Here is a 25,929-nt window from a genome sequence, read left to right on the forward strand (position 1 = left end):
CAGTTTCTAGTTTCAGTCTCATACCATTAAAGTTAGCCTTCCTAACACTGTATACTTTTAATTTCGACTTTGCTCTTCAGACACTAAAATTAACCTCAAATTTAACCATGTTATGATCACTACCGTCCAATGGTTCTAACACCTCTAATTTTCCAATCCTATCCTGGTTGTTAGAGAAAACAAGATCAAGAAGGGCTTCTTCCCTGGTAGGGGTATTAATAAACTGAGTAAAAAAACAATCCTGTACTAATTCCACCATCTCAAGTTCATTTACAGAAGAGCCAGAGACTGTGTCCCACTGTATCCCAGGTAAATTAAAATCACCCATAACCACCACATCATTTTTATTACCCATAATCCTGATATCGTCATATAACATTCTACTTTCCTCTGTAGCTACATTAGGTGCTCTTTCAAGGTTTTCTGTATCCCTTAACCAATGGGCCAGTGAATGGCCAAATCTGAGTATGCTTATCAAAGCAACTGTGCTTTGGTTATAATCTGAACATCTAATAACACAGAAATATGTAATACTTTACTTTTCCATAGTTTGCATAAGGCCTATGACTACTTTGAGACGCATGAGGGAGTGTGGCTACAGTCCATGAAAGACTGACAATACTGGGATATCAGGTGGAGGAAGCTGTTGTGTCACTGCTGAGTCAAGAATTACCAAAAAAGGACATGGAAAAAGGAAGTATGACTCTGAATGTATATGAGATAAGTACTGTTTTGACAAGCCATTCTTGATGTCCGTGTTCATTGTTCACAAGGTAAGGCCTCAGCGTTTAACTTGTTTTTCATGTCTAACCAAACAAGGTACATTCAGACATCGTGCTAGTAAATATTACACTTAACCATTTTTTAAAATCCATTTTCCATTGCATTATCTGATCAGAAGATACAATTGTATCCTTTCCCATTGTATTAGTCCCATGTGGATTATAGACCTCCTGCTGTGGATAGTAAATTGGTACTTCTATTAAGACTTAACAGTGAAGGGAAAAAAGGGCTTCTTTATAGCGGTTAGTTATAACAAGGGTAAATGTTCAATAAAAATATCTAATTTAAATAGTAGTCAATAGACTTATGAAAATACTGCTGTAACTAATAACTAAAAATATCAAAATCCTTTTCACTGAAAGAAAACCAGTGACTAAACAAATATGATATTGTTAAAAACAGATGTGGACTGTTCAGGTCCAGAAAGTACAAATCCAGACCAAGTTTTGTTCCAACCAACCAGGTGAGTATTCTGTGAATGTGACTCTTTATGCTTGACTGTTTGGTTGAAATAAAATCTTGGTCTGCACCTGTACTTGGTTCTGAACCTGAACTTTCCACCCCTTCTTAAAAAAGAAATATAGCCAATCTCAGCAGCAGCTCAGATTCACCAAATTAAAATCATTGTCATCCGGGCCATTAGGCCAACAGGATAGAACTAAGAAACCAGGTGAAGCGGGATGACTGCTCTGATCAGCTGTACAAATGAACTAACAAAGAATTATCAAGTTACTCAGGGGAACAATGAGAAATGTAGACTTTTAAGGGCAGGATTGTTAATTACTACTGTCAGAATGTAGGTAAAGAGGAAAGGCTTTTAAAGTACAATAAATTTTAAAGGGTACACACAGTAACATCAAGAGAAGATTTAAACTCAACATTGTTTTATTTAAACGTTTATCTAAAATGTAGCAACTCAACAAAATAGCTGATTACAAGAGTAGCAAAAAAACCATAAAGAAAAGCAAAAGGAAACAGCATGTACTATAATAAATTGTACTGTTTTAAAGATTCCTAATTGCTTTTTCCCAGGGAAACCAGACAAGCCATTTCCTACAGTATGGAGCAATTTGACTTTGAAGAATATTCCAATGACTAAGAAAATTACACCTATAATTACACCTCTGAAAACACAACATTGGATCATGTTGTTTTTCATCACCACAGATCCTGCAGGAATGACCTTTCCTGCATAATTGTGACAATTTTTGGGAATGGTGTTGTCATCTGGATTGCTGGGCTCAAAATGGTCAAGTCTGTCAACACAAAATGGTATCTCAGCCTGGCGATCTCCGACTTCCTGTTCTGCCTTTTCCTCCCTATAAATGCTGCATATATAGTCACCCGACACTGGATCTTTGGACTCTACATGTGCAAGATCACCTCCTTTGTAATGTTCCTCAACATGTTCAGCAGCATCTTCCTCCTGGTCATCATCAGTATTGACCGCTGTGTCTCTGTGGTGTTCCCGGTCTGGGCACAGAACAAACGTACAGTGAAGAAGGCATCCATCGTCATCATCCTGGCCTGGACTGTCAGTATTGACCGTTGTGTCTCCGTGGTGTTCCCAGTTTGGTCAGAAAACCAACGCACAGTGAGAAAGGCATTTATCATGGTTACCTTGGCATGGATTGTTTCCATTGCTCTGAGCTCTCATTCAGCAGTTGTCCGAAAAACTAAAGTCGAGGGAGGACGAACTGAGTGCTACAATGATTATGAGCTGTCCTGCAGCCACTCCGCTGTTGTCTTCAGTCGGTTTGTGTGTGGGTTTCTGTTGCCTTTTCTAATCATTATCTCTTGCTATTCTGTCATCATTTGTAAACTTAGAAGCAGCAGAATGACCAAGTCTTCCAAACCATTCAAGGTCATGTCTGCACTGATAGCGGCATTCTTCATTTGCTGGTTGCCCTTCCATACATTTGTTCTGCTGGAGCTAAACCATAATCACTGTAGGATCACACATGCACATATCACAGGGCCTACTGTAAATTCCAGGTGGCCTGAGACAAGGCCGAGCCTGGTACGAGAGGCACCAAAGGGGGGTTACACACACAAACACACACACACAGATAACCAGGGAGGCTAGCACTCCAACTTTTATTGCCCAAAGATTTAGGGACCTACAGACAAGCAGAGTGGACTTCACGGACAGGGGTCCCTCGACTTGGCACACAACCCCCTCCCCATACATTCTGCCTTACATTTCACTCACCCAACAGACGAACACCCTAAAGGAAATTTCATTTAAGTTTGGCTTTTGTATACCCTGTATATTGATTTACTCACGACTACTAGTCTCAATATACAGATACGTTATGTTTGTATGTGTGCTAACTTTTAGAGAGTCTTCTGTGTTAGAAACCCCCCCTTCTCTTCCAACATTCCTTTGTGGTCCTTATCTGATCTTGGTGGACAGTCACCAAGTTTCTTTGTTTCTACCATGCTATGTTAAAAGAACTGAATTAAGGTGTATCTTATCCATTCTGGAGAAGATGAATTGGCACAAGCCACACCAAACAAAATATGTTGTTTCCAGATGTGCAACTTATATTGATATTACCACAAACTAACGGCCACGCCTATCTATGGATAAGATGTGCTGTTTGTAATAGGAATATTTGATGTAATATCCGCACAAAGTGTAACATCTGTTGAGGTGCAACCCAAAACCCCTGTATCCTATACTGATATGAATCAGTCACATAGATACAATAATTAATTGTTTAATCAATTAATGCAGATGGTATGAGGTATGTACCTGTGAAGCTGGTATGGCATGTTTGGTATCAAACTGATTGTTAATCACCCCTGATTCCAAATCTGGTCAGTGATTACCATAAAAGTGGATGTATCAAAAGTTATAACAGCTTAATGAAAATCATCAGTAAAGGTAGAATCTGGCGGGCCATAAATCCCAAAAGGACTGATACAGACCCCCTTCCGAAAGCCCGCCAAATGGATGGCCAGCCATTGGGCCAGGAGTCGAATTCCTGGTCATCCCTATTCATGGACTTTACAGCATAAAAATCCTGGCACCTCAGAACCAGCAGGCGCAGAACAACCGCCAACCGGAGCAGAGAACACCCAGCAGCCGTACAGAAAAGACCATCAGCCGGGAGCAGAGAAGCCCACCAGAAACCCTCTGGTGAAGGCCCAGCTGAACAGAGAACAGCACCCAAGACAAAGCTTCACCAGGAGAGAGAATCTAAAGGGACTCCACTCCACTGCTCCAAACGCCGTGCCTTCCTGAGTGCCATCAGCTCAGCAGCTCTGCCATCAACTGCCAAGACCCCCCCCCCCCCCCCACTCTTCAACCAAGTAAACCAACTTCCTTTCATTCTAACAACTTAAGCTGTTCTGTTAACCTGCTATAAGACTTTAGGGTCGTGTTTCCACAAACTGTGCTTGCTTTGCAGAACAGTATTTCCCATTTCAGGTTACTCATTTAAATCCGGTCATTGCATTTTCATAATTACTTTGTTTGTTTTATTCCGTTATTTCGTGTTTGTTGTTTGTGTTAGGTGTAATGTCTGTCTTATGTCAGTTGTAGTGTTAGCTAGGAATAAATGCATGTCTTTTACACAACTTTAGCCTCCGTCATTGTGTGTCTCATAATAAGTTCCTGCCATTGTGCGATCTTGCTACACGCTCTGAACCTCAAACTCGCCTGAAACATCGCGAGACTCTCTCTCATTGGCCGTGAGGGGAGCTTCGCTACCAATCGTGTACATTACCTGGTGATGCAGCTCGCTGGACGAGCCTTCTAACCCAGGTTACTAAGCGATACTGGTAATTAGTGAATCCCATTTAAGTCTCACATTAACAGACTCACAGGGATACCGCAATTGAGTTTGGAGGAGCCGACCATTCGGCATAACAATTGATTAATAATCAGCATTAAATAATAATTAATTAAACTTTAATTAATTCAAACATATTGGTGGAGAATATTAACATTTATTTGAGCTATTAATTCCTACATTAATGGTGGAAGAACGCGGGCACAAGGTTCAAACTTTTTGTGAGCACACAATTTAAACTTTTTATGACCGAACGTGCAGTTGAATAAGCGCTACTGTGAACAGGTTGCAAAGTTGAGGATTAATTGCACTCACGGCAGTCCGAAGGCATTTAAGCGGGATTATACGGGCTTATTATTTTTATTTCTATTATTAGTAGTTATTTTCTTTTGTTTTATTTTCGGTTATTTTATTTTAGGTTTCATTCGTTTTAAACTGCAGTAAATTTAAACCCTATATCTAACGAGATTCTCAGGTATAGCGCGTTGTTTCCAGGACGATTCGGACGAGTTTCTCCGTTTCTATAAATCCTGGCAGAGATCTCTCTTTCTATTAGCGAACAGGAATTCTTGTCAAGAGGATCTAACCTGAATTCTGTTGCGTTTGTACTCCCTGAGATAAGACCGATAGCTTAGCTACCTATCAGGATCTTTCTCGTATGTGTGTGCCTGCTTTAGACAAAGCAAGTTTAACACCGCTTTGCGCTGTGAGCCAAGTGTGTGTGTTATTTAGAATTTGGGAGTCTCCAGTGCTTGAGACCCGCCGTGGTTAAGCACCATTTGCGACGAGATATAGTGCACTCGCTATTTAGATCTGTCGCCGTAACGCGAGCGCTGTCTCGCTTCAGCAATTGTTTTAAGGGGTTTTAAACTGCGCAAGACACAGAAGTTAGCCGCAAGCGGCGTGTGCATACTTTAAAAGTGTATGTCACTCATCTAGCGTCGGCAACCGCCTAGCAACCGTCTTGGTTACGAGTGCAGTCAGCGAACGCCACTCTAAACACATAAAGGTCAGAGCCCTGAAGGCCTGCCTGACGCCATTTGTTTTTTTCTCCTGGGTCACCAGTGACCCCACCCCTTAGGCTCACGTACCTGGGACCCCCCCCCCCACAAAGGGAGCAACGTCCCATTGAGCCTCTAGTGGTCAGGCATTGAACTACCACTCCATTTCGAAATTGCGCCTCTAGTGGTCAGGCATTGAACTACCACTCCATTTCGAAATTGCGCCTCTAGTGGTCAGGCATTGGACTACCACTCCATTTCGAAATTGCGCCTCTAGTGGTCAGGCATTGAACTACCACTCCATTTCGAAATTGCGCCTCTAGTGGTCAAGCATTGGACTACCACTCCATTTCGAAATTGCGCCTCTAGTGGTCAGGCATTGAACTACCACTCAATTTCGAAATTGCGCCTCTAGTGGTCAGCCATAGTAGTGTAACAACATCTGAGTTGGGTCTCTAGTGGTCAACACCGGTAATACCAACACACATAATTGGACACACAGGTTCTTGCCTGAAAGCAGGAATCAACTTCACAGACCAAATCGATTAGATCACAACACATTAACATCTAATTAGGTTATTGCTGCATAACTAATTGATGTTTACAATTAAACAATAAGAAACAATTAATTTGGTTTGATTTCTGTTTTACCTTTTTGATTTATTTTAGGTTTTATTTCATTTTATGCTTTCATTCACTCTCTCTCCCCCAACAAGGAGACTTGCATAGAAGTTCAACCATTATTAATAACAGTAAACCAGTTACACATCAGGGAGGCATTGAGGTTTTGGATGTGATCAGTTGAGCTTTTCCTGTGCTGAGTGCTTACCATTCGCTCTCTGTTGGTTGAGCTTACCTGTAGCTCTGCTGTCACTGCTTACGATCGTACAGTTTGTCAGAACCGAAGGGGAGTTCTCAGCAATTGGACGCCCAAAAGCGCGCCAGCCCGGCTGCACCCGCTGACTCATTAAGGGCAAGGTTGGCAGGTATCTCGGGAGGTCATTACAAGTTTGAGCAGGACCTCGTCTAGGGCGAAGTTCAGGAGAACAGCCCTAGCTTGGACTCTCAATCGGTTGGGTGACACCCGAGTGCCGTTGCGCCGTCTCTTGTTCGAGTCAGGGCCAAAAGTGCGCCCGATAAGCTGAGCCCCACCTGGGTTGTTTCAGTTGTGCGTACAGAACACCCCCTTCCAAGTTGACATTGCTGGGGATCGGGGGAGTGGGAGCTGGACTTGGGCCTGCTTGGCTGGGATTGAGTTTGTGGGACGTGCCCTACTCAGGAGGGACACCTGACAGCGTTCAAACCTCTCTAACTGCATGACTAGCTTAACACCGCAACACCTCATATAGGGACAAATAAAGCAGAACCTGCTAGTGGTCCCCCTTCTGGTCAAAGCGGAGTTGTACAACAGAGCCCAACCCAGGGGTAATCTGATCTGCAACAGCAAGCTACGTTTGAATGCAGTCCCATTGGTTTGAAGCTGTTATTTCTCATTTCCTGTTCCCAACTTCTCCTGTGGTCTTCTAACACTGTCAATAGCCACAGATCTGCAATTTCCAGGATAAGGCTTTATCCTTTCCCCCTCACTAGGGCATCTCTCAGGCTCTAGAGTAACTCACACTGTTCTAACCTGCAACAACTTCTCCCAGGGAACAATTTTGCTTTGTTTATTTTGTCGTGGGTAACTATTCCCGTGGTTCACTACACCCGTCCAGTGACCCATTGACAGGCCCCAGTTCTACTTTATTTTATTTTGTTGGTTTAATTTGTTCGCCCAGATTTAGGTGTTAGGCCTCCCACCTAGGCAACAGCCAGCCTGAGTATAACAGATATCTGCGGCCACCCTCCTGTTGACCGAGTCACAATGACCCACATGGAAAGCCCACTGGACCAGTGGAAAGATTTTGGTATCTGGTCTGAAGATGTGACTCCCAACTTTCCGCCTGGTCATGTCGATCTCACATGGTCCAAAGAAGCTGACCAAATTGAGGACGACATTGCCGAACTTATGGACATGCCACCCACTCAGAAATGCGGGAGTAAAGAGCTAACCAAAATACTCGGCTCCCTCGCACACAAACTACTAGCCAGGCTGAAGATGAATGAAGAGGGAACGTCCCGTCTCCAGCAAAGGGTGCAAGCACTCCAACAGCAGGAGGAAAACACCCAACGACTACTGGCAGAGACACAGAGAGATGCCGCCCAGGCCCAACATCACATTGGGAACCTGGAGCAAGAACTCCAAAAGAGAAGCTCTCCACCCCATGAGGAGGAGGAGACAGAAGAAGGCGAAATGCCTCACACCAGCAAAAAGCTTCAACACGCCCTGGAAGAGCTCAGAGCTGAAGCTGACCAGCAAAAACAGCAAGCCAGAGCCACCAGAGAAAACCTTGAAGCCAGACTGGACCAGGCCGACACCCTGCTGGACAGAGCCCACGCGGAGCTCAAGAAAAAGGATGGTCGGATCCAGGCCCTGGAAAACCATCTGGCCGAGGCACAGAGACGTCTGCACAAGATGAATCACCAACTGATCAGCTCCCAGGAACAGCTCACCGATGCCAGAATGAAACATCGGGCGGACGCAGAAGAAATTGACCAGGTGAGACAGGAATTGAAGCAAGCATATGAGGTGAAGTTGGAATTCGAGGCACCCTACGAATCAGCGAGGGGACCGACGTCATCTCCAACAGTGCAGTTGCTCCCAAGGCACACGGGGATCTCTCATCGGGACGAGGTAACTCCCTGCCCCTCACCAGACCTTGAGGAACCAAGAACCCAGAAGGTCTCTCTCAGAGAAGACACCCCAGATGGAACAGGCCTACCAAAGCGAACGTTACACCAGCACCGGGTTACCACAAAGGAGCTTGATAAAGTAGCTCGGAATATCAACACGTTTACCCCGAATCCCGGAGGAGGCCACGACATTCAGGCCTACCTCCAGGACATCGACTTCCACCTCCAAAGACTGGACAATGTGACCAATGAGGACAGAGTCTACCTCATCAGGATCACATCTAGTCTGGAGCTCCGCAGCTTCCTGGATCGACAGCCCAGTCGAATCAAGGCCGACTCCAAGCTGCTACACAAAGCCTTGATTCGAGAGTTCGAACTTCAAGGCTCTCTTCCTTCGGAACCTCCACCCAACCATTAACCACTACCTGGGGCTCATGGCTTGTCCCCGCACCATGACAAGTCAACAACTGCGAGACCTGGCGATCAAGGCGTACCACAAACAAAGAGCAGCAGCTGAGAAGGCAACCAAGGCTCCGGCAGTGCTGAACCTTAGCACTACAGATCCCAACCTAGCGTTGGAAGGTGGCCACCCTCCTCATCAACCACCAATCCATGACCGAGGTTGGAGAGCAGCAAGCCACAGTGAGCGTTACCCTGGTGTGCCCCCACAGCAGTCAAAGACTCAGCCAGACTGGTGGGAGACACGGCGCTATCTTAACAAGGGTAAGCTAAGACCAATGGAGCCATGGAACAAGTGGAGAGACCGACAGGGAAACCAGTTTCCTAAGCCAAGCTCTCCCCCAAGTTCCCGACGGAATCCACCACGGAACTGGCAAGACAGAAGGAGAGGTTATGATCCAGACTCGAGGCCTGGACGAACCAAGGAAGAAGAAGAGGCTAATCTACTACAGTTGCTGCGTGATTTCTTTACTCAGCATCCCCTCAAGGGTCAAGAGGACTTTCGGAAGAAAGATCCAAAATGACTAGGACGGAAGCACAAATCACGCAGGACCCCACAACCCTCACCTGAACCCACACCAGTCAATGCCTACAAACTCCCTCAGAGGTCAGCCCCAAATGACACTCAACAGTCATTGGCCTTCCCTACCAGAGATATTGGAACAACTGAAGAAGTCCCACCTCAATTAGAAAGTGCTACTGACTCATGCCCAGTAAGAGCACCTGATGTTGCCATCACCAACACAGAGCTTGATCAAGGGGATGAGCCCCCGCCGGTGCCCGGCAGCACTGTCCTGGTTGTGTGCCTTGACTCAGAGCACCAATCTGACTGTGGCGACGCCTCACCATTTCCTGGCCAGGCCCCTGTGCCACAGCTTCTGGGTGACCTGATGGAAAGGGGGGTAGCCAAGAAATTCTACCTCTCAATCACCCTGGAAGATGTTCTCACCCTCGAGGCCCTCATCGACACTGCAGCAGACATCACCCTCATGTCAGCCAGTCTCTTCTACCAGGTGCAGCACCTAGCCGCCCAGAAGAACAAAACCCTCCAGCCGAGGAAATGCTCTTTGGACGTGCAGGCATATTCACCAGTGGGCACCAGGATGGATCACATGATCCCCCTCAATTTGTCCATCGGCCCCATGAATGTAATGCACCCTGTATACATTTCCCAACTTGAGTCCATTCCATTCCTCATTAGGAAAGATTTGCTGAACCGGTTCGAGCCATTGTTAGACTTTCAACGTCAGAAAATTTGGGCTCAAGTTAGAGAACCGCCGCCACTGTGGACACCTGACACAGTCACATGGGAATGTCAAACCCTGGCTGTCTCCTCAGACCTCACTCCACACCATGGAGAGAACGCAGCAGGAGATCAGTGTCTTGACGCAAGAGACCCATACCAGCATCATGACTCCTTCCTGTGCAGGCAGGACCCTACCCTGGGATCCTTCTGCCCCAAGATCGGGAAATGCATGTGGCTCCAAGGCATGGAAGTCACAGATGTGGTCATGACCATGGAGGTAGAAGAGCCACCAGTGACAAAAGAGACTGTATGACACGTGGAGCTTGCTGACGACCAACACCTGACAATCCATGCCATAACTGCCCAGCCTGACGCAGTACAGTCACCCAGCTGCCACAGCTATTCTCAGGAGGGACCAGCAGCACCCAACATTGTGGACACGCCCACACCAATGGAACCGTTGCAATACCACTACTTTGATGAAAATGTCTGTCAAGACATGATCACCATTTATGTAGATGGGTGCGTATTCAAACATCAGGGGACCCTGAAAGTGGGAGCTGGCATTCTGTGGCTCAATGACGACCCTGTTCCACCACAACAGCTCAAGCTTGGTCCTCACACATCGCAGTACGCAGAGCTGGCAGCAATCTTAATCACCCTGGAGATGGCCTCCGAACGTGAAGTAAAGGACCTGCTGATCTGCAAAGACTTCAGCTATGCACGTCTCAACTTCATGTGCCATCTCCCTCACTGGACACGGAATGGCTTCAAGACATCAGGGAACAAGCCAGTCAAACACCAAGACGACCTGCACACGTGCGATGCTCTGATTACCGCACGAAACACGCAGATCTATTGGAAGAAGGTCAGCTGTCATTCCAGACTCCCAGGACTGGACAAGACATACAATGACCACACGGATGCATTCGCTAAAGCAGGAGCACTGCATGGTGACTGTCCCCTCCCACCCACCCATGCTGTCCAGGTCGTCACCTGCAGCCACAGCCGAGCACCTACCTCGATGCCAGAGGCCTCACTGCTAGAACTTTCCCTTCAGGTCTCCAACTCTGGCATCGTCTCTCTCCAGCCCACTGATGCTGTGTTCAATAAGGTCTGCGATCACCTCCGCGACCTCTCGGCTAACTCGATCTCCACAACTGATCAGGCATCCCTTCCTGACCTCCATCACCTGATGATGGCTTTACTCTTTCTTCATCTCGTCGAGGGCGTACCTCTTGATGTCCCTGATGCCCACACTTCACCACAGCTCGTGGTCCCTCAGGCACAAAGGGGGGTCATGCTACTGTACGCCCACGACGCACCCTGTGCAGGACACCGCAATGCCAAAACAACCTACGAGACACTTAGTCAAGTAGCCTACTGGCCTAACATGCGACAGGATGTAACAGAATATGTGAAAGGATGTCTGGTCTGCTGCCAATTTCAACCAGCAAACCCAAACCACAAGGCCCCTCTGCAGCGACGGGGTATCAATTTCCCATGGTCAGATCTACAGATTGACTGGGTAGGACCCCTGACGAGATCAGCTCGCGGAAACAAATACTTCCTCACAGTCACCTGTCAGTTCACTAAGTGGGTAGAATGCCTCCCGGCACCCAACGACACAGCCCGGACAACGGCATACAGTATCTGCTCACGAACCATGTGTTTTCCAGGTTTGGCCTCCCACTGAAAGTCAACTCAGACCGAGGCACCCACTTCACAGCCGAAGTGATGCAGGACATTTGGAAACTGTTGGGGATCAAAGCCCAGTTCCACATCAGCCACCATCCTATGGCATCCGGCTAAGTAGAACGGACCAACCGAACCGTCGTCGGTATGCTCAAGAAATATGTGGCATCCAATCAGAAAGATTGGGATGTGAAATTGCCTCTGGTGCTCATGGCAATCAGAGCCACACCCCACAAGTCCACAGGAGTGTCCCCCTTCGAACTGATGATAGGACGACAAATGACACTCCCTCTCCACCTGCTCTACCAACCTGGTGACAACAATCTCATCACAGCCTACACCACACAACAATATCTGGACAGCCTGCACCAGCATTTGAGAGCTTCCTTTGCATTCGCCCAACAAAACCTGCAAAGAACCGCAGAGGGCAGGAAAGCCTACTATGACCAGAAAACCTCACAAGATGAACTCCAAGTGGGAGACAAAATCTGGTACTATAGGTTTGTGCAACCAAACTCAGCACAAAGACTTTCCAGGAAGCTTCTACCACGCTGGTCAGGACCACATGAGATCGTGGACAAACTGTCACCTGTGGCTTACCGAATCCGAACCAACAAAGGCACCCAAGAAACATGCCTCAAGTGGGTTCATCGGAATCAAATCAAGAAATACCAAGCCCAAAGAAAGCCTGAAACACCCACCAACCAGCCTTCTCAAGACGAAGCCAGCAGCTTGGAATAAACCACATTCCAACCAAAAGAAAGACAACTTTTCCAGCCAAAATCTCCTCCAAAACCTCAACAAGAAAGACCAAAGAGAAAGGGGAGGAAGGATGGTCACAGATAGGGTAGATTAAGGTGGTGGGCCTGACTACTGATATCTGGGTGACCTTTTCAGTTTTGCTGTACTTATCTGTTTCTTTCTTTTGATAGCTTTTCATTTTATTTTGGTTGTTGTTTTTGGTAAGGACCTGGGGTGGCTCACGCGTGCCCGGGAAATTACTGAAGAGGATCCAGTTTTGCAATTTTCTTTGTCCCGTTTGTTTCTTTGCAATTGTTCTCTGGCCGAGAATTGTTGCCCACTATACTTTCTCCCTGTTCCTTTTGCACCGGTGTGCACAACATTCAGAGTCTCGACTCACCCCCTCAATCCTAATCTGGTCTTTATTTTCTACCCCCTATTACTAGGATGATGCTGCCCCCGCTACTAGCATTACTCTGCCTAGGAGGCTGAGGCTCCAGTCTGATACGACGTTCCCTGGACCTCCGCCCAGCATCGTCTTCCGGGAACAGCCCGGTCTCTTGATTACCAACTGTTGTACCCACACAGAGAGAGTATTCGTCGGACGATGTCAACTGAGCCATTACCTGCATGAGAGACCCCAAAGTAGTGGGACAGGTGTCCGATGGACCCAGGATGCCCTGCATCATGCTGCCGCTGACACTACCCACAGGTTGGAGCAGTAACCCAACGACCGTGACCCAAGCTGAGTCCAATCGACGGCCCAAGAGGCTCCTGAGCACCCTGCTGGGAGCTGCAGCAGCCGTTGGCACCCTGTTCGACATAGGATTCACCACTCCTCGCGGTCCCAGAAGCCAGGCGCCAGCCCCTGCGCCTCCTCCCTGTCCATCCTGTCACATAAGAACATAAGAACATAAGAAATTTACAAACGAGAGGAGGCCATTCGGCCCATCAAGCTCGTTTGGGGAGAACTTAGCTAATATCTCAGAGTTGTTAAAATCTTATCTAGCTCTGATTTAAAGGAACCCATGGTTTTAGCTTCCACTACAATAGCAGGAAGACTATTCCATACTCTGACTACACGCTGTGTAAAGAAGTGCTTCCTCAAATTTGTTTTAAAATGTTCTCCCGCTAATTTCCACTTATGGCCACGAGTTCTAGTATTTAGACTAATATTGAAATAGTCATTTGGCTGAACAGCATCCAGACCCGTTAGAATCTTATAGACCTGAATCATATCCCCCCTTAGTCTCCTTTGCTCAAGGCTGAACAGATTCAGTTCCGCTAACCTCTCCTCGTAAGACATTCCTCTAAGACCAGGAATCATTCTCGTAGCTCTTCGTTGCACCTTTTCTAAGGCAGCAATGTCCTTCTTGAGGTATGGTGACCAAACCTGCACACAGTATTCTAGGTGGGGTCTTACCAAGGAATTATATAAGTGTAACATCACCTCCCTTGACTTAAACTCCACACATCTAGAGATATAACCCAACATTCTGTTCGCCTTTTTTATTGCTTCCCCACATTGGCGAGAGTGGGACATGGAAGCATCAACATACATACTGAGATCTTTCTCGTAATCAGCTACCTTTATTTCAGTGGAACCCATAAAATATCTGTACTGTATATTTCTGCTCCCTGCATGGATTACCTTACATTTATCTGTGTTAAATTTCATCTGCCAAGTATCAGCCCATTCGCTAATTAAATCCAGATCCCGTTGAAGCCTCTCTGCTGCTAGATTAGTATCTGTGCCACCCAGAGTGCCAAACAATGGGATGTCAACAATGCCTCGTTGCATGGTGGTGATCCTGTTTCAACTTCCGTCGCCTGAATGATGGCAATGCCATCATCAGCCGAAAGGGGGGATATGTAGGATCACACATGCACATATCACAGGGCCTAAATTCCAGGTGGCCTGAGACAAGGCCGAGCCTGGTACGAGAGGCACCAAAGGGGGGTTACACACACAAACACACACACACAGATAACCAGGGAGGCTAGCACTCCAACTTTTATTGCCCAAAGATTTAGGGACCTACAGACAAGCAGAGTGGACTTCACGGACAGGGGTCCCTCGACTTGGCACACAACCCCCTCCCCATACATTCTGCCTTACATTTCACTCACCCAACAGACGAACACCCTAAAGGAAATTTCATTTAAGTTTGGCTTTTGTATACCCTGTATATTGATTTACTCACGACTACTAGTCTCAATATACAGATACGTTATGTTTGTATGTGTGCTAACTTTTAGAGAGTCTTCTGTGTTAGAAACCCCCCCTTCTCTTCCAACATTCCTTTGTGGTCCTTATCTGATCTTGGTGGACAGTCACCAAGTTTCTTTGTTTCTACCATGCTATGTTAAAAGAACTGAATTAAGGTGTATCTTATCCATTCTGGAGAAGATGAATTGGCACAAGCCACACCAAACAAAATATGTTGTTTCCAGATGTGCAACTTATATTGATATTACCACAAACTAACGGCCACGCCTATCTATGGATAAGATGTGCTGTTTGTAATAGGAATATTTGATGTAATATCCGCACAAAGTGTAACATCTGTTGAGGTGCAACCCAAAACCCCTGTATCCTATACTGATATGAATCAGTCACATAGATACAATAATTAATTGTTTAATCAATTAATGCAGATGGTATGAGGTATGTACCTGTGAAGCTGGTATGGCATGTTTGGTATCAAACTGATTGTTAATCACCCCTGATTCCAAATCTGGTCAGTGATTACCATAAAAGTGGATGTATCAAAAGTTATAACAGCTTAATGAAAATCATCAGTAAAGGTAGAATCTGGCGGGCCATAAATCCCAAAAGGACTGATACAGACCCCCTTCCGAAAGCCCGCCAAATGGATGGCCAGCCATTGGGCCAGGAGTCGAATTCCTGGTCATCCCTATTCATGGACTTTACAGCATAAAAATCCTGGCACCTCAGAACCAGCAGGCGCAGAACAACCGCCAACCGGAGCAGAGAACACCCAGCAGCCGTACAGAAAAGACCATCAGCCCGGGAGCAGAGAAGCCCACCAGAAACCCTCCGGTGAAGGCCCAGCTGAACAGAGAACAGCACCCAAGACAAAGCTTCACCAGGAGAGAGAATCTAAAGGGACTCCACTCCACTGCTCCAAACGCCGCGCCTTCCTGAGTGCCATCAGCTCAGCAGCTCTGCCATCAACTGCCAAGACCCCCCCCCCCACTCTTTAACCAAGTAAACCAACTTCCTTTCATTCTAACAACTTAAGCTGTTCTGTTAACCTGCTATAAGACTTTAGGGTCGTGTTTCCACAAACTGTGCTTGCTTTGCAGAACAGTATTTCCCATTTCAGGTTACTCATTTAAATCCGGTCATTGCATTTTCATAATTACTTTGTTTGTTTTATTCCGTTATTTCGTGTTTGTTGTTTGTGTTAGGTGTAATGTCTGTCTTATGTCAGTTGTAGTGTTAGCTAGGAATAAATGCATGTCTTTTACACAACTTTAGCCTCCGTCATTGTGTGTCTCATAATAAGTTCCTGCCATTGTGCGATCTTGCTACACGCTCTGAACCTCAAACTCGCCTGAAACATTGCAAGACTCTCTCTCATTGGCCGTGAGGGGAGCTTCGCTACCAATCGTGTACATTACCTGGTGATGCAGCTCGCTGGACGAGCCTTCTAACCCAGGTTACTAAGCGATACTGGTAATTAGTGAATCCCATTTAAGTCTCACATTAACAGACTCACAGGGATACCGCAATTGAGTTTGGAGGAGCCGACCATTCGGCATAACAATTGATTAATAATCAGCATTAAATAATAATTAATTAAACTTTAATTAATTCAAACATATTGGTGGAGAATATTAACATTTATTTGAGCTATTAATTCCTACATCACCATAACATTGAGTTTTTAAAAGCTGGGTTAACATTGGGCACCAGTTTTGCCAGTGCTAATAGTTTTTTGAACCCTATTCTGTATGTTTTCATGGGTAAAGACTTCAAGCATAAGTTCAAGAGCTCTTTGTTGTCAAAAATAGAGAACGCAATGGGTGAGGAAGTTCATACGACCAGCAGTTACTTTTCCAGGTCCAGTTCAATGGATGGCAGAGCCTCCGCCCACCTCTGAGGCAAGAGGCTGAGGACTATTTACAAGGGGCAGTCATGCTCCATGCTGATGCATTGACGCCTCTCAAGATGTGGTTTCACTGCATCAAAGGCACATGCAGACAGACTCAGTCCATCTGAATTGAAAATGCATTTTCACACTCAAGGCAGAAAAGGCCATGGAATTAAATGACTGGTTTAGTACAATAGGGAACATAGACCTAAGACAAGTAGGAAAAAAGTTTTTAACTTTCACCATGCAATCAATTCCTTACCCCAAATCACTATATAAGTTTGTGTTTTTTGTGCAAAAGGTCTGCATTTCCTGCAAGTCACTGTATTTGACAGCATTTGGGGAAAAAAAAAATATAACGCACTTTGTTTTCTTATTGTCACTTTCTGTTTACAGTTCACATTTATATTGAGACACAAAGTTATTGCAGATTTCATGTAGAGTCACAGAATGGTACAAAAAGCTAAATATTTGACTGGCAGTATACTATAACCAGGTTGGTTGTTTTTACGGTTGTTTAATTTTAATATGTAGGATTACGCAGCATTTAAAAATATTACTACAATACACTTACAGACAGCTGCCTTTAAAGTATTAATCCCAGAAAATCACCATAAAGGTTGTTTCTCTATATTATAAATGCCATAAATGCAGCTAAGTTTCTTGTTAAATTTACTATTAAATATGTAAGATCTGTATAAGCACAAATAAATAGTGCTTCAGTAGTGTACAAGTTATATGTTGCATTAACATGACTTTGTTTAGTAATCTTAACACTATCTAAAAAATTAACCCAAGCTTGGTTTTCACTTTCAAGAATGTTCCTCATAAAACTCATGCAAACCGGAAATGCAATGTGTTAAATGTTTAAGAGAACAAACACTTTGTGCATGTACTGTGACTGACAGCCAGTATCAAGTCGCTGAAAGTGCTCTTTGGTAAGTTTGCACCAATCCATTTTATAATGATGATGATAATAATAATAATATTAATTAATAATGATATGAATTGCTCCAAGTCACTATCTTATGCTATGATAATATAATACTTTTCTGAAGGGTTATGCCTGTTTTAAGACAAATATACTTTTTTCTATGTTCATTTTACAAGGAGACGTCTCAAATTGACTATATATTTCATTTCACAATGTGTGCTATGCAGTATGTGGCAAAACACTCAAATACTTAATACTTATTACTGTTACATTGTCTGTGTTTTTAGATAAATCTTTTCATCCTTCAATTGACATTATATGTTTCATTAAACTGCTTTAAAATATTGCAGTTCACAATGTGAAGCCTCATTTAAAAAATGAAGGTTCTTTGTTTAACCTTTTTTAAGACTTTTGTCTTACAAATGTGCAAATGGTGATATTTAATTAATCTGTGATGATATATGTAAGATTGATGAAATCATTTATTGTTTACCCCTTTTCAGAAAGAATGTCAGCAGAAAATAATTGTTCATTTGACTATGAATATAATGATACTGCTTCCATAGTACTGAAGACAGGTGGCCAGGATGATTCCTGGATTTGGGACCGTGTGGTCCTGGTAGTAGTCAATTTTGTCATTTTTGTTGTTGGGGTTTGTGGGAATAGCGTAGTTATTTGGATAATAGGTCTCAAGATGAAGAAAACCGTCAACTTGACATGGTATCTCAGCCTGGCGATCTCCGACTTCCTGTTCTGCCTTTTCCTCCCTATAAATGCTGCATATATATTCACCGAAAACTGGATCTTTGGACTCTCCATGTGCAAGTTCACCTCCTTTGTAATGTTCCTCAACATGTTCAGCAGCATCTTCCTGCTGGTCATCATCAGTATTGACCGCTGTGTCTCTGTGGTGTTCCCGGTCTGGGCACAGAACAAACGTACAGTGAAGAAGGCATCCATCGTCATCATCCTGGCCTGGACTGTCTCCATTGCTCTAAGTTTTCCTTCAACAGTTTTCCGGAACATCAGCCTGGAAGGGAACAAAACAAAGTGCCACAATAATTATGAGCCACCCTCTAGCCACTTGGCTGTTGTCCTCAGTCGATTTGTGTGTGGGTTTGTTGTTCCTTTTTTAATCATTATCTCTTGCTATTCTGTCATCATCTGTAGAATAAGCAGCAACCGAGTAACTAAGTCCTCCAAACCATTCAAGGTCATGACTGCTCTGATAGGTGCTTTCTTCATTTGCTGGCTGCCCTATCATATTGTTGTACTGATGGAATTAACCCCTAAATATAAGGAGTCACTTGGTACCTACACAAAGGTGTTTGTTACTCTTGCTAGTATAAATAGCATCCTAAATCCATTCTTGTATGCATTTATGGGTGAAGACTTTAAAAACAAATTCTGGCGCTCTCTGCTACGCAAAATTGAAAATGCACTTGGGGAGGAAACACATACCACAAACAGATGGGTCTCTGGTTCTAGTACAGTAGAAGTTTCCAATGCACGAGTGTCAACACACATGTAAAAAATAAATGTTTGCAAAAATTTTACTATGCTAAATAAAATGGCCTTGTAATGAGGAAATGTTTTTCTTAAGCCAGTTGTGACTAGACTATCTGCCGTGATATTCATTTTAAGATACTTCTCCAAAGGCTAAAAATGTAAGGAAAATATATACAAATTCAGATAATGCAGATTTATGCAACCTCTATGTGAAATTCAGTACTAAATGTTCATTATAATGAATCCAAACATTTAAAGAATATCCTGAAAGATTCTGCTGGGATGGGGAGATGGGAATCATATCTGCCCATTGAGGGAAGGTAGATGCCCCCCATCCCCACCTCCAACCACCACCACACCATCATGCTCAGTCTCTGAAATCTAGGAGCCGAGAGAGTTGTTATAAGATGACACCAGACCAAAAAGATTTTTAAAAAGCCTTTAAGTTTACTTAATATCCTAGGGGGTCTTAATATGTATTTCATGAAATTACACTTATAAATAATGCATATACTGTAACAATATCTGCTTCAATGAAATCTGCAACATTTATTTTACATTCTTCATTTACTGTGTGTACTTTCTGTAAATGGATAATAAGCTTTGAGGTAGTGTTTGCCTTTTAACTTGATCATTTTAAAGAGCATAATACATGTTAATTTTCTGTAATAATCATTTTTAAACTGAACAATTTGTAAGTAACCTTTGCAACTCATTTATGTAGTTAAGACCTAAAAATAAAAACTAAATTTAAAATGTGTGGTGTGTGAGGAAACATGCACAAACATGGTAAGATCATGCCAATTTCATGCACACACAGTGACAGGGGGAGAGAATTAAACACACAGCCTTGGATGTGTGAGGCCAGAGTACTACCTACCATGCCTTATAAGCCTATAAATGTGCTTGTTAATGTTGACGACACTCAGTTCATGCCTGTCTATCATACTGCTTAAAATCACCCTGCAGAGATGACTGGATAGCAGACTGTTAGTCAGAGAACAAGGAGTTGATGTTTTGTTAAAGACTGGGCGGGGAAGCTTTCCCCCTTCGTACAGGAAAATAGGGTCCCCCAAATGCCACTTTGTAATTGAAACTCTCCCCTTCCCCAAACAGTTCCCAAAAGTTGAAAGCATAGAATTGTCCAAAATGTCTTAGTACACTGAAGCATTAAGAGTTCCCGTCAATGGAACTAAGGGGCCAAGCTCAACTCCTGGAAAAACTACCCCATAGCATTATCCCTCCTCCACCAGACTGTGCAGCTGGCACAATGCAGTCAAGCAGGTAACGTCCTCTTGGCTTCCGCCCAACTCAAACTCATCCATCAGGCTGACAGACAGAGGAGTGTGATTTGTCACTCCACAGAACGTTTCCACTGCTACAGAGTCCAGTGGCGGCCTGCTTTACACCACTCCATCTGATGTGAGGCTTGCACGTAGCTCCTCCACCATAGAAGCCCATTCCTTGAAGCTCCTAATGCATGGTTTTTGTACTGGGTTAATGCCAGAGGAAGTTTGGAACTCTGCAGTTATTGAGTGAACAGAGCGTTGGCAATTTTTACGCACTGTATGTGCCTCAGAGCCCCAGCGGCCATGTTCTGTTACTTGACATGGTCTCTGTTGGTTTATGTTGTTCTTAAATACTTTCGTTTTGCATTCATACCACTTACAGATGACTGTGGAATATCGAGCAGGGAAGGTGCAATGTCTGTTTTAATATTGCTGTCCCACTCTCCTGATATCTTCCGCAGAAACTGTCACAGTTTATTTAAATATCAGATAATCTGATTTCTTCTATAAAAACCTGACATACAGAATTGGACAATGAAACTGAAGTACCTGGTTTTAAACCACAATAATTTATTAGGAAGGTATAGGGCCTCGTTTTGTGGCCAATACAGCATCAATTTATATTAGAGGGATTTTGAGCAATTCCTCTTGCAGAACAGCTGCCAGGACTCTATGTGATGCTGGTGGAGGAAAACATGTCCTGACTCACTCCTCCACAACACCTCAAAGTGGCTCCATAATATTCATTATGGATAATTATTATCTCCTGTTATTCTGTCATCGTTTGGAGAATAAGAAGCAACCAAATTATCAAGTTCCAAGGTCCATCCAAGGTCATGTCTGCACTGATAGGAGCTTTCTTCATTTTCTAACTGTCCTACCATATTGTAGTGCTGATAAACCCCAAATGTCAGGACTAACAAATGTTTTTATGCACACAAAGGTTTTGCCACTCTTGCTGTTGCAAACAGCTTCCTAAATCCTTAAATATATGCATTTATGGACAAGGACTTCAAACATAAAAGCTGGAGATCTCTCCTGTCTAAAATTGAAAGTGCAATTTGGTGAGAAACCATCCAGCAGTTCTGCAGACATTATGGCACTAACTTGCATTAAATAAGCAGATTAGCCTTTTGATATCATAAGGTTCTAATGTAAGATACAGTATATACAAACAATAATAATATTGTTTTACAATGAATATTAGGAGTGTCTCACGATGTGGGAAGGGCCTGAGGCAAAGGCAAGGGGCTTTATTAAAGCACAACACAATGAGAGAGGCAAAAGGAAATGGACCACAAGGGGTCAAAACTAGGCAGGGAGAGCTAGGAGGATACAGAGGGAGCAGGGCAAATGGAGGGGCACAGGAGGGCAGTAACATAACGCTGACCGAACTGGGGAGCTCAGGATGAGGAGGCACTATATACACCACAGATGAGGGAGCAGAGAGGCACATGGGATCATCCACACGAGGGCTGAAACAAGAGGCAGGGTTAAACAAGGAGCAGGTGAGGCTCGTTAGAGCCACACAACAGAGAACACAGGGGGAAAAGGCATGTGGGGCATGACATCTCCATCTCCAGATCTGTGGGGTTTAAATCCCACCCCTTAGCTGCATGTGTGGAATTAGCATGATCTTCCTGTGTCTTATTGCATAATTCAGGTACTCCTTTTTCCAGAATTATACAGTTTTTAAGGTGAATTGGTGTCTAGAAATTTCCCCTTATGGATGTGTGTATGTGTGTGTGTGTGTGTCTGCGTTCTGTGATCAACCTGCATCCCATATAAAGCACCTCCTGCATGGTGCCCTATGGTCTCTGGTATAGGCTTCAGGATCACTGCAACCCTGTACTAGTTAAATGGTTGTAAGGTGTGTGGATGGAGATTGGAAGATGAAAACATTACAGATTCTCACAATTGTTTACACACTAACATTGGAACTTGAAACACAATCCTCTATTTCCTATTATGTATTTCAGCATGGTGCTGGAAGTTGTATGATCGCCATCCCCTCACACGCATGCCTCTTCTCCAAGCAAAGGAGGATGCATGTGGAGTTTGTGGAAGTAAAAATCATATACTCACTTTCCTTTCTATAAATTCTGCTCTTGACCAGGCATGACGTAAATTTACCTGACGCGACTTGAACAACATAAAATTCCTTTTATTAAAATGTCATGCATCCAGCAAAAAAACAGAGCATACCCATTCTAAAGAAATGAACCCCAGAACAAAGAAAATGCTCATGTTTTACATTTCTCCAAATCCTCTAAAAGGCAATCTTCTACCACATTGGTCAATCCAGGGGCTCGGGTCCAGTGTGTGATGACCTTGTGCACTTCCGCGTTTCCTTTAGGCCTATCACCAGTCACCACCAGTTTGTACCCTACTCTTGCTAAACCCTTACATGTCTCCATATTAAAAAATACTATGTGATCAAGCAAATCATAATACCCATATCTCACCATATATTTGGTCCATGAATCTATTTCATTGCAATACATTGATTAAACCATATGGTCTTTGAGATAGGTGAATATAGCAAACACATAAGAACATAAACCTGTTTATCTCCTCTCGATATGTCTGACTGCTTTCCCATTACCTTCCGTTGCAGCATTTTGGAGCCGACGTAGCATGTCCCGTTGTGGCAGCAGAGGAGGTTATTATTCTCTTCACAAACAGGCAGTTTCAGCTCCTGGTTTCAGGGTCAGCACGAGATACCCACATACACCTTCTTCTAAGACACTGACAACAATTCCACTATGCACCTCCCCCAATCCTACTGGAATTTTTCTTCCATATTTGATGTGGGAGTTTTCGGCGGCTGAATCTGACACTCCAGAAGATTCTTTCCCCACTGTTTAGCCAAGGAGAACATCACTTGTGATGCAGTCCTGTGGTGAGACCAAAATAGGAGGCAAGTTTTTCTTACAGTTTTCATTTGGACTTCTATTTGTTTGTTTGTTTTCAGGAAACACTTCGTCTTGCACAAGTGTCCCAAAATATTGCATTTTGTGGAAAAAAAAACGTGTTTTTGTTAATGTATTGAGTTTGTCTGCTTATTTATACATATATTTTATACATATAATGGGCAGCGTGTGGCTCAGTGTGCTAAGCCTTTGTGCCTGTAATCAGAAGGTCGCCCATTCACACCCAGCCTCAGCATGTCTGTGGGTCCTTGAGCAAGGCCCTTAATCCCCAACTCCCTGGGGGCCCCTATGGGTGGCTGCCCTTCGCAGAGAACAACTCTACAAAAAGAACAAGTTGAGGGAGGCATAAAGACAATTTCCTCATGGGGATAAATAAAGTATTTATTATTATTTGAATAGATATACATTACTGTAATAACCTTTTACAACTGATCACCAGAGTTCTCGAGATCCGGTCTTGGTCTTGAGACTGCTCAAGATGATCTCGGCCTCGTCTTGAGCCCATTTTGTCTTGATCTTGCCTTGGTCTTGGCCATAAATCTCGAATTACAAAACATATTATATGAATCGATATGCAAATATACTTCTTTCCCCTCACAAGCGGAAATTAATTTTCCTCCGCTGTCCTCTTGTAGCAGCATTACTTATAATGTACTACATCTCCAAGCTGCTGTGGCGGTGTAATGCTATTGGACAGCTTCAGAGGGCGCAGGAGCTGCTGGGAAGAGATATTGAGCAGGTGGAACGTTTAATTAAAATTGAATGTGAAAGATGACGGGAAGGTTGCGATAGTCCGTCTGTTTGTTCATAGGTCTTCACACACTCAATTGGATTGCAACTTGACCACCTTGGGTTACAGTTTCCATCTAGATGTATGTGCTGTCCTGTGCCTGCTTGTCCACTTGAGTTTGTCTTGAGTGGATATGTCTTGGTCTGGGGAACATTCCCAATGAGGACCGTAGTATTTTTTAAAAGCTAAACATAAAATTTGAAGCTAAATATTCTCCTGAATAAATAAAATCAGCAGTTGAAAATGTATGTGGGCCAAGTGCATTCTTAATTCAGTTTGAATGTATTATTAATAGTGTGTGTGTGTGTGTGTGTGTTTGTGTGTGTGTGTGAGAGAGAGAGAGAGAGAGAGAGAGGGAGAGAGAGCATTCAGTACTAGCATGATAGAGGACGTGTGACTTGGGAACTGCACTGAAAGCATTTCGAAATTACGTTGTGCGTATGTGACCCTGTAGCACTGAGTGCGCAGGCAGCATATCCTTAAGTAAGACAAAACAACGTTCATTATCTGTAAAAAAAATTATTCTAAAACTACGACCTGCTATAGCGTTTGGAGTAAAGATAATTGTATTAAACAAAGTAAATGAAAGTGCAGGCTAGGCTACTCTGCCCATGTTAAAGATAGGGATTCTTTTGTAGGCTGGATTAGAGCCACTAACATTTCACATAATGTCATTAATAAAAAAATAATAATAATATACAGCTTATGAAGGGGATGGTATCAGTAATAGTGTCCATAGAAACATTTTAAAACCAAATTTGGATAACAAAACAAGTATAATGTGTTGATGTTAAGCATTGTGTCTCTTTCATTTTTATCTCTATATATAAGATGACAGCTGCCTTTAAAGTATTAATCCCAGAAAATCACCATAAAGGTTGTTTCTCTATGTTATAAATGCCATAAATGCAGCTAAGTTTCTTGTTAAATTTACTATTAAATATGTAAGATCTGTATAAGCACAAATAAATAGTGCTTCAGTAGTGTACAAGTTATATGCTGCATTAACATGACTTTGTCTAGTAATCTTAAAACTATCTAAAAAATTAACCCAAGCTTGGTTTTCACTTTCAAGAATGTTCCTCATAAAACTCATGCAAACCGGAAATGCAATGTGTTAAATGTTTAAGAGAACAAACACTTTGTGCATGTACTGTGACTGACAGCCAGTATCAAGTCGCTGAAAGTGCTCTTTGGTATTTTATAATGATGATGATAATAATAATAATAATATTAATTAATAATGATATGAATTGCTCCAAGTCACTATCTTATGCTATGATAATATAATACTTTTCTGAAGGGTTATGCCTGTTTTATGACAAATATACTTTTTTCTATGTTCATTTTACAATTAACCCCTAAACATAAGGAGTCACTTGGTACCTACACAAAGGTGTTTGTTACTCTTGCTAGTATAAATAGCATCCTAAATCCATTCTTGTATGCATTTATGGGTGAAGACTTTAAAAACAAATTCTGGCGCTCTCTGCTACGCAAAATTGAAAATGCACTTGGGGAGGAAACACATACCACAAACAGATGGGTCTCTGGTTCTAGTACAGTAGAAGTTTCCAATGCACGAGTGTCAACACACATGTAAAAAATAAATGTTTGCAAAAATTTTACTATGCTAAATAAAATGGCCTTGTAATGAGGAAATGTTTTTCTTAAGCCAGTTGTGACTAGACTATCTGCCGTGATATTCATTTTAAGATACTTCTCCAAAGGCTAGAAATTTAAGGAAAATATATACAAATTCAGATAATGCAGATTTATGCAACCTCTATGTGAAATTCAGTGCTAAATGTTCATTATAATGAATCCAAACATTTAAAGAATATCCTGAAAGATTCTGCTGGGATGGGGAGATGGGAATCATATCTGCCCATTGA

General features: G+C 43.4%; 1 protein-coding gene and 1 pseudogene across 1 annotated transcript; both read left to right on the plus strand.

Annotated features, from left to right (window-relative positions):
• Positions 1-1,843: 1,843 nt before the first annotated feature.
• On the plus strand, positions 1,844-2,463 carry LOC140587736 (chemerin-like receptor 1; annotated as a pseudogene).
• A 14,130-nt stretch (positions 2,464-16,593) lies between these two features.
• Positions 16,594-19,115, plus strand: LOC111840019 (chemerin-like receptor 1). The gene is made up of 2 exons (XM_023804404.2): positions 16,594-17,517; positions 18,017-19,115. The coding sequence occupies exon 2, from the start codon at positions 18,022-18,024 to the stop codon at positions 19,042-19,044; it is 1,023 nt and encodes a 340-aa protein (XP_023660172.2). The 5' UTR covers positions 16,594-17,517; positions 18,017-18,021; the 3' UTR covers positions 19,045-19,115.
• Positions 19,116-25,929: the final 6,814 nt, after the last annotated feature.

Source organism: Paramormyrops kingsleyae, chromosome 2 (assembly GCF_048594095.1).
Source record: "Paramormyrops kingsleyae isolate MSU_618 chromosome 2, PKINGS_0.4, whole genome shotgun sequence".
NCBI classification, from domain to species: Eukaryota; Metazoa; Chordata; class Actinopteri; order Osteoglossiformes; family Mormyridae; genus Paramormyrops; species Paramormyrops kingsleyae.

Bases quoted from the DNA above. Each gene is read 5' to 3' on its own strand.
- LOC111840019 (XM_023804404.2), top strand. From the start codon at position 18,022: ATGTCAGCAGAAAATAATTGTTCATTTGACTATGAATATAATGATACT.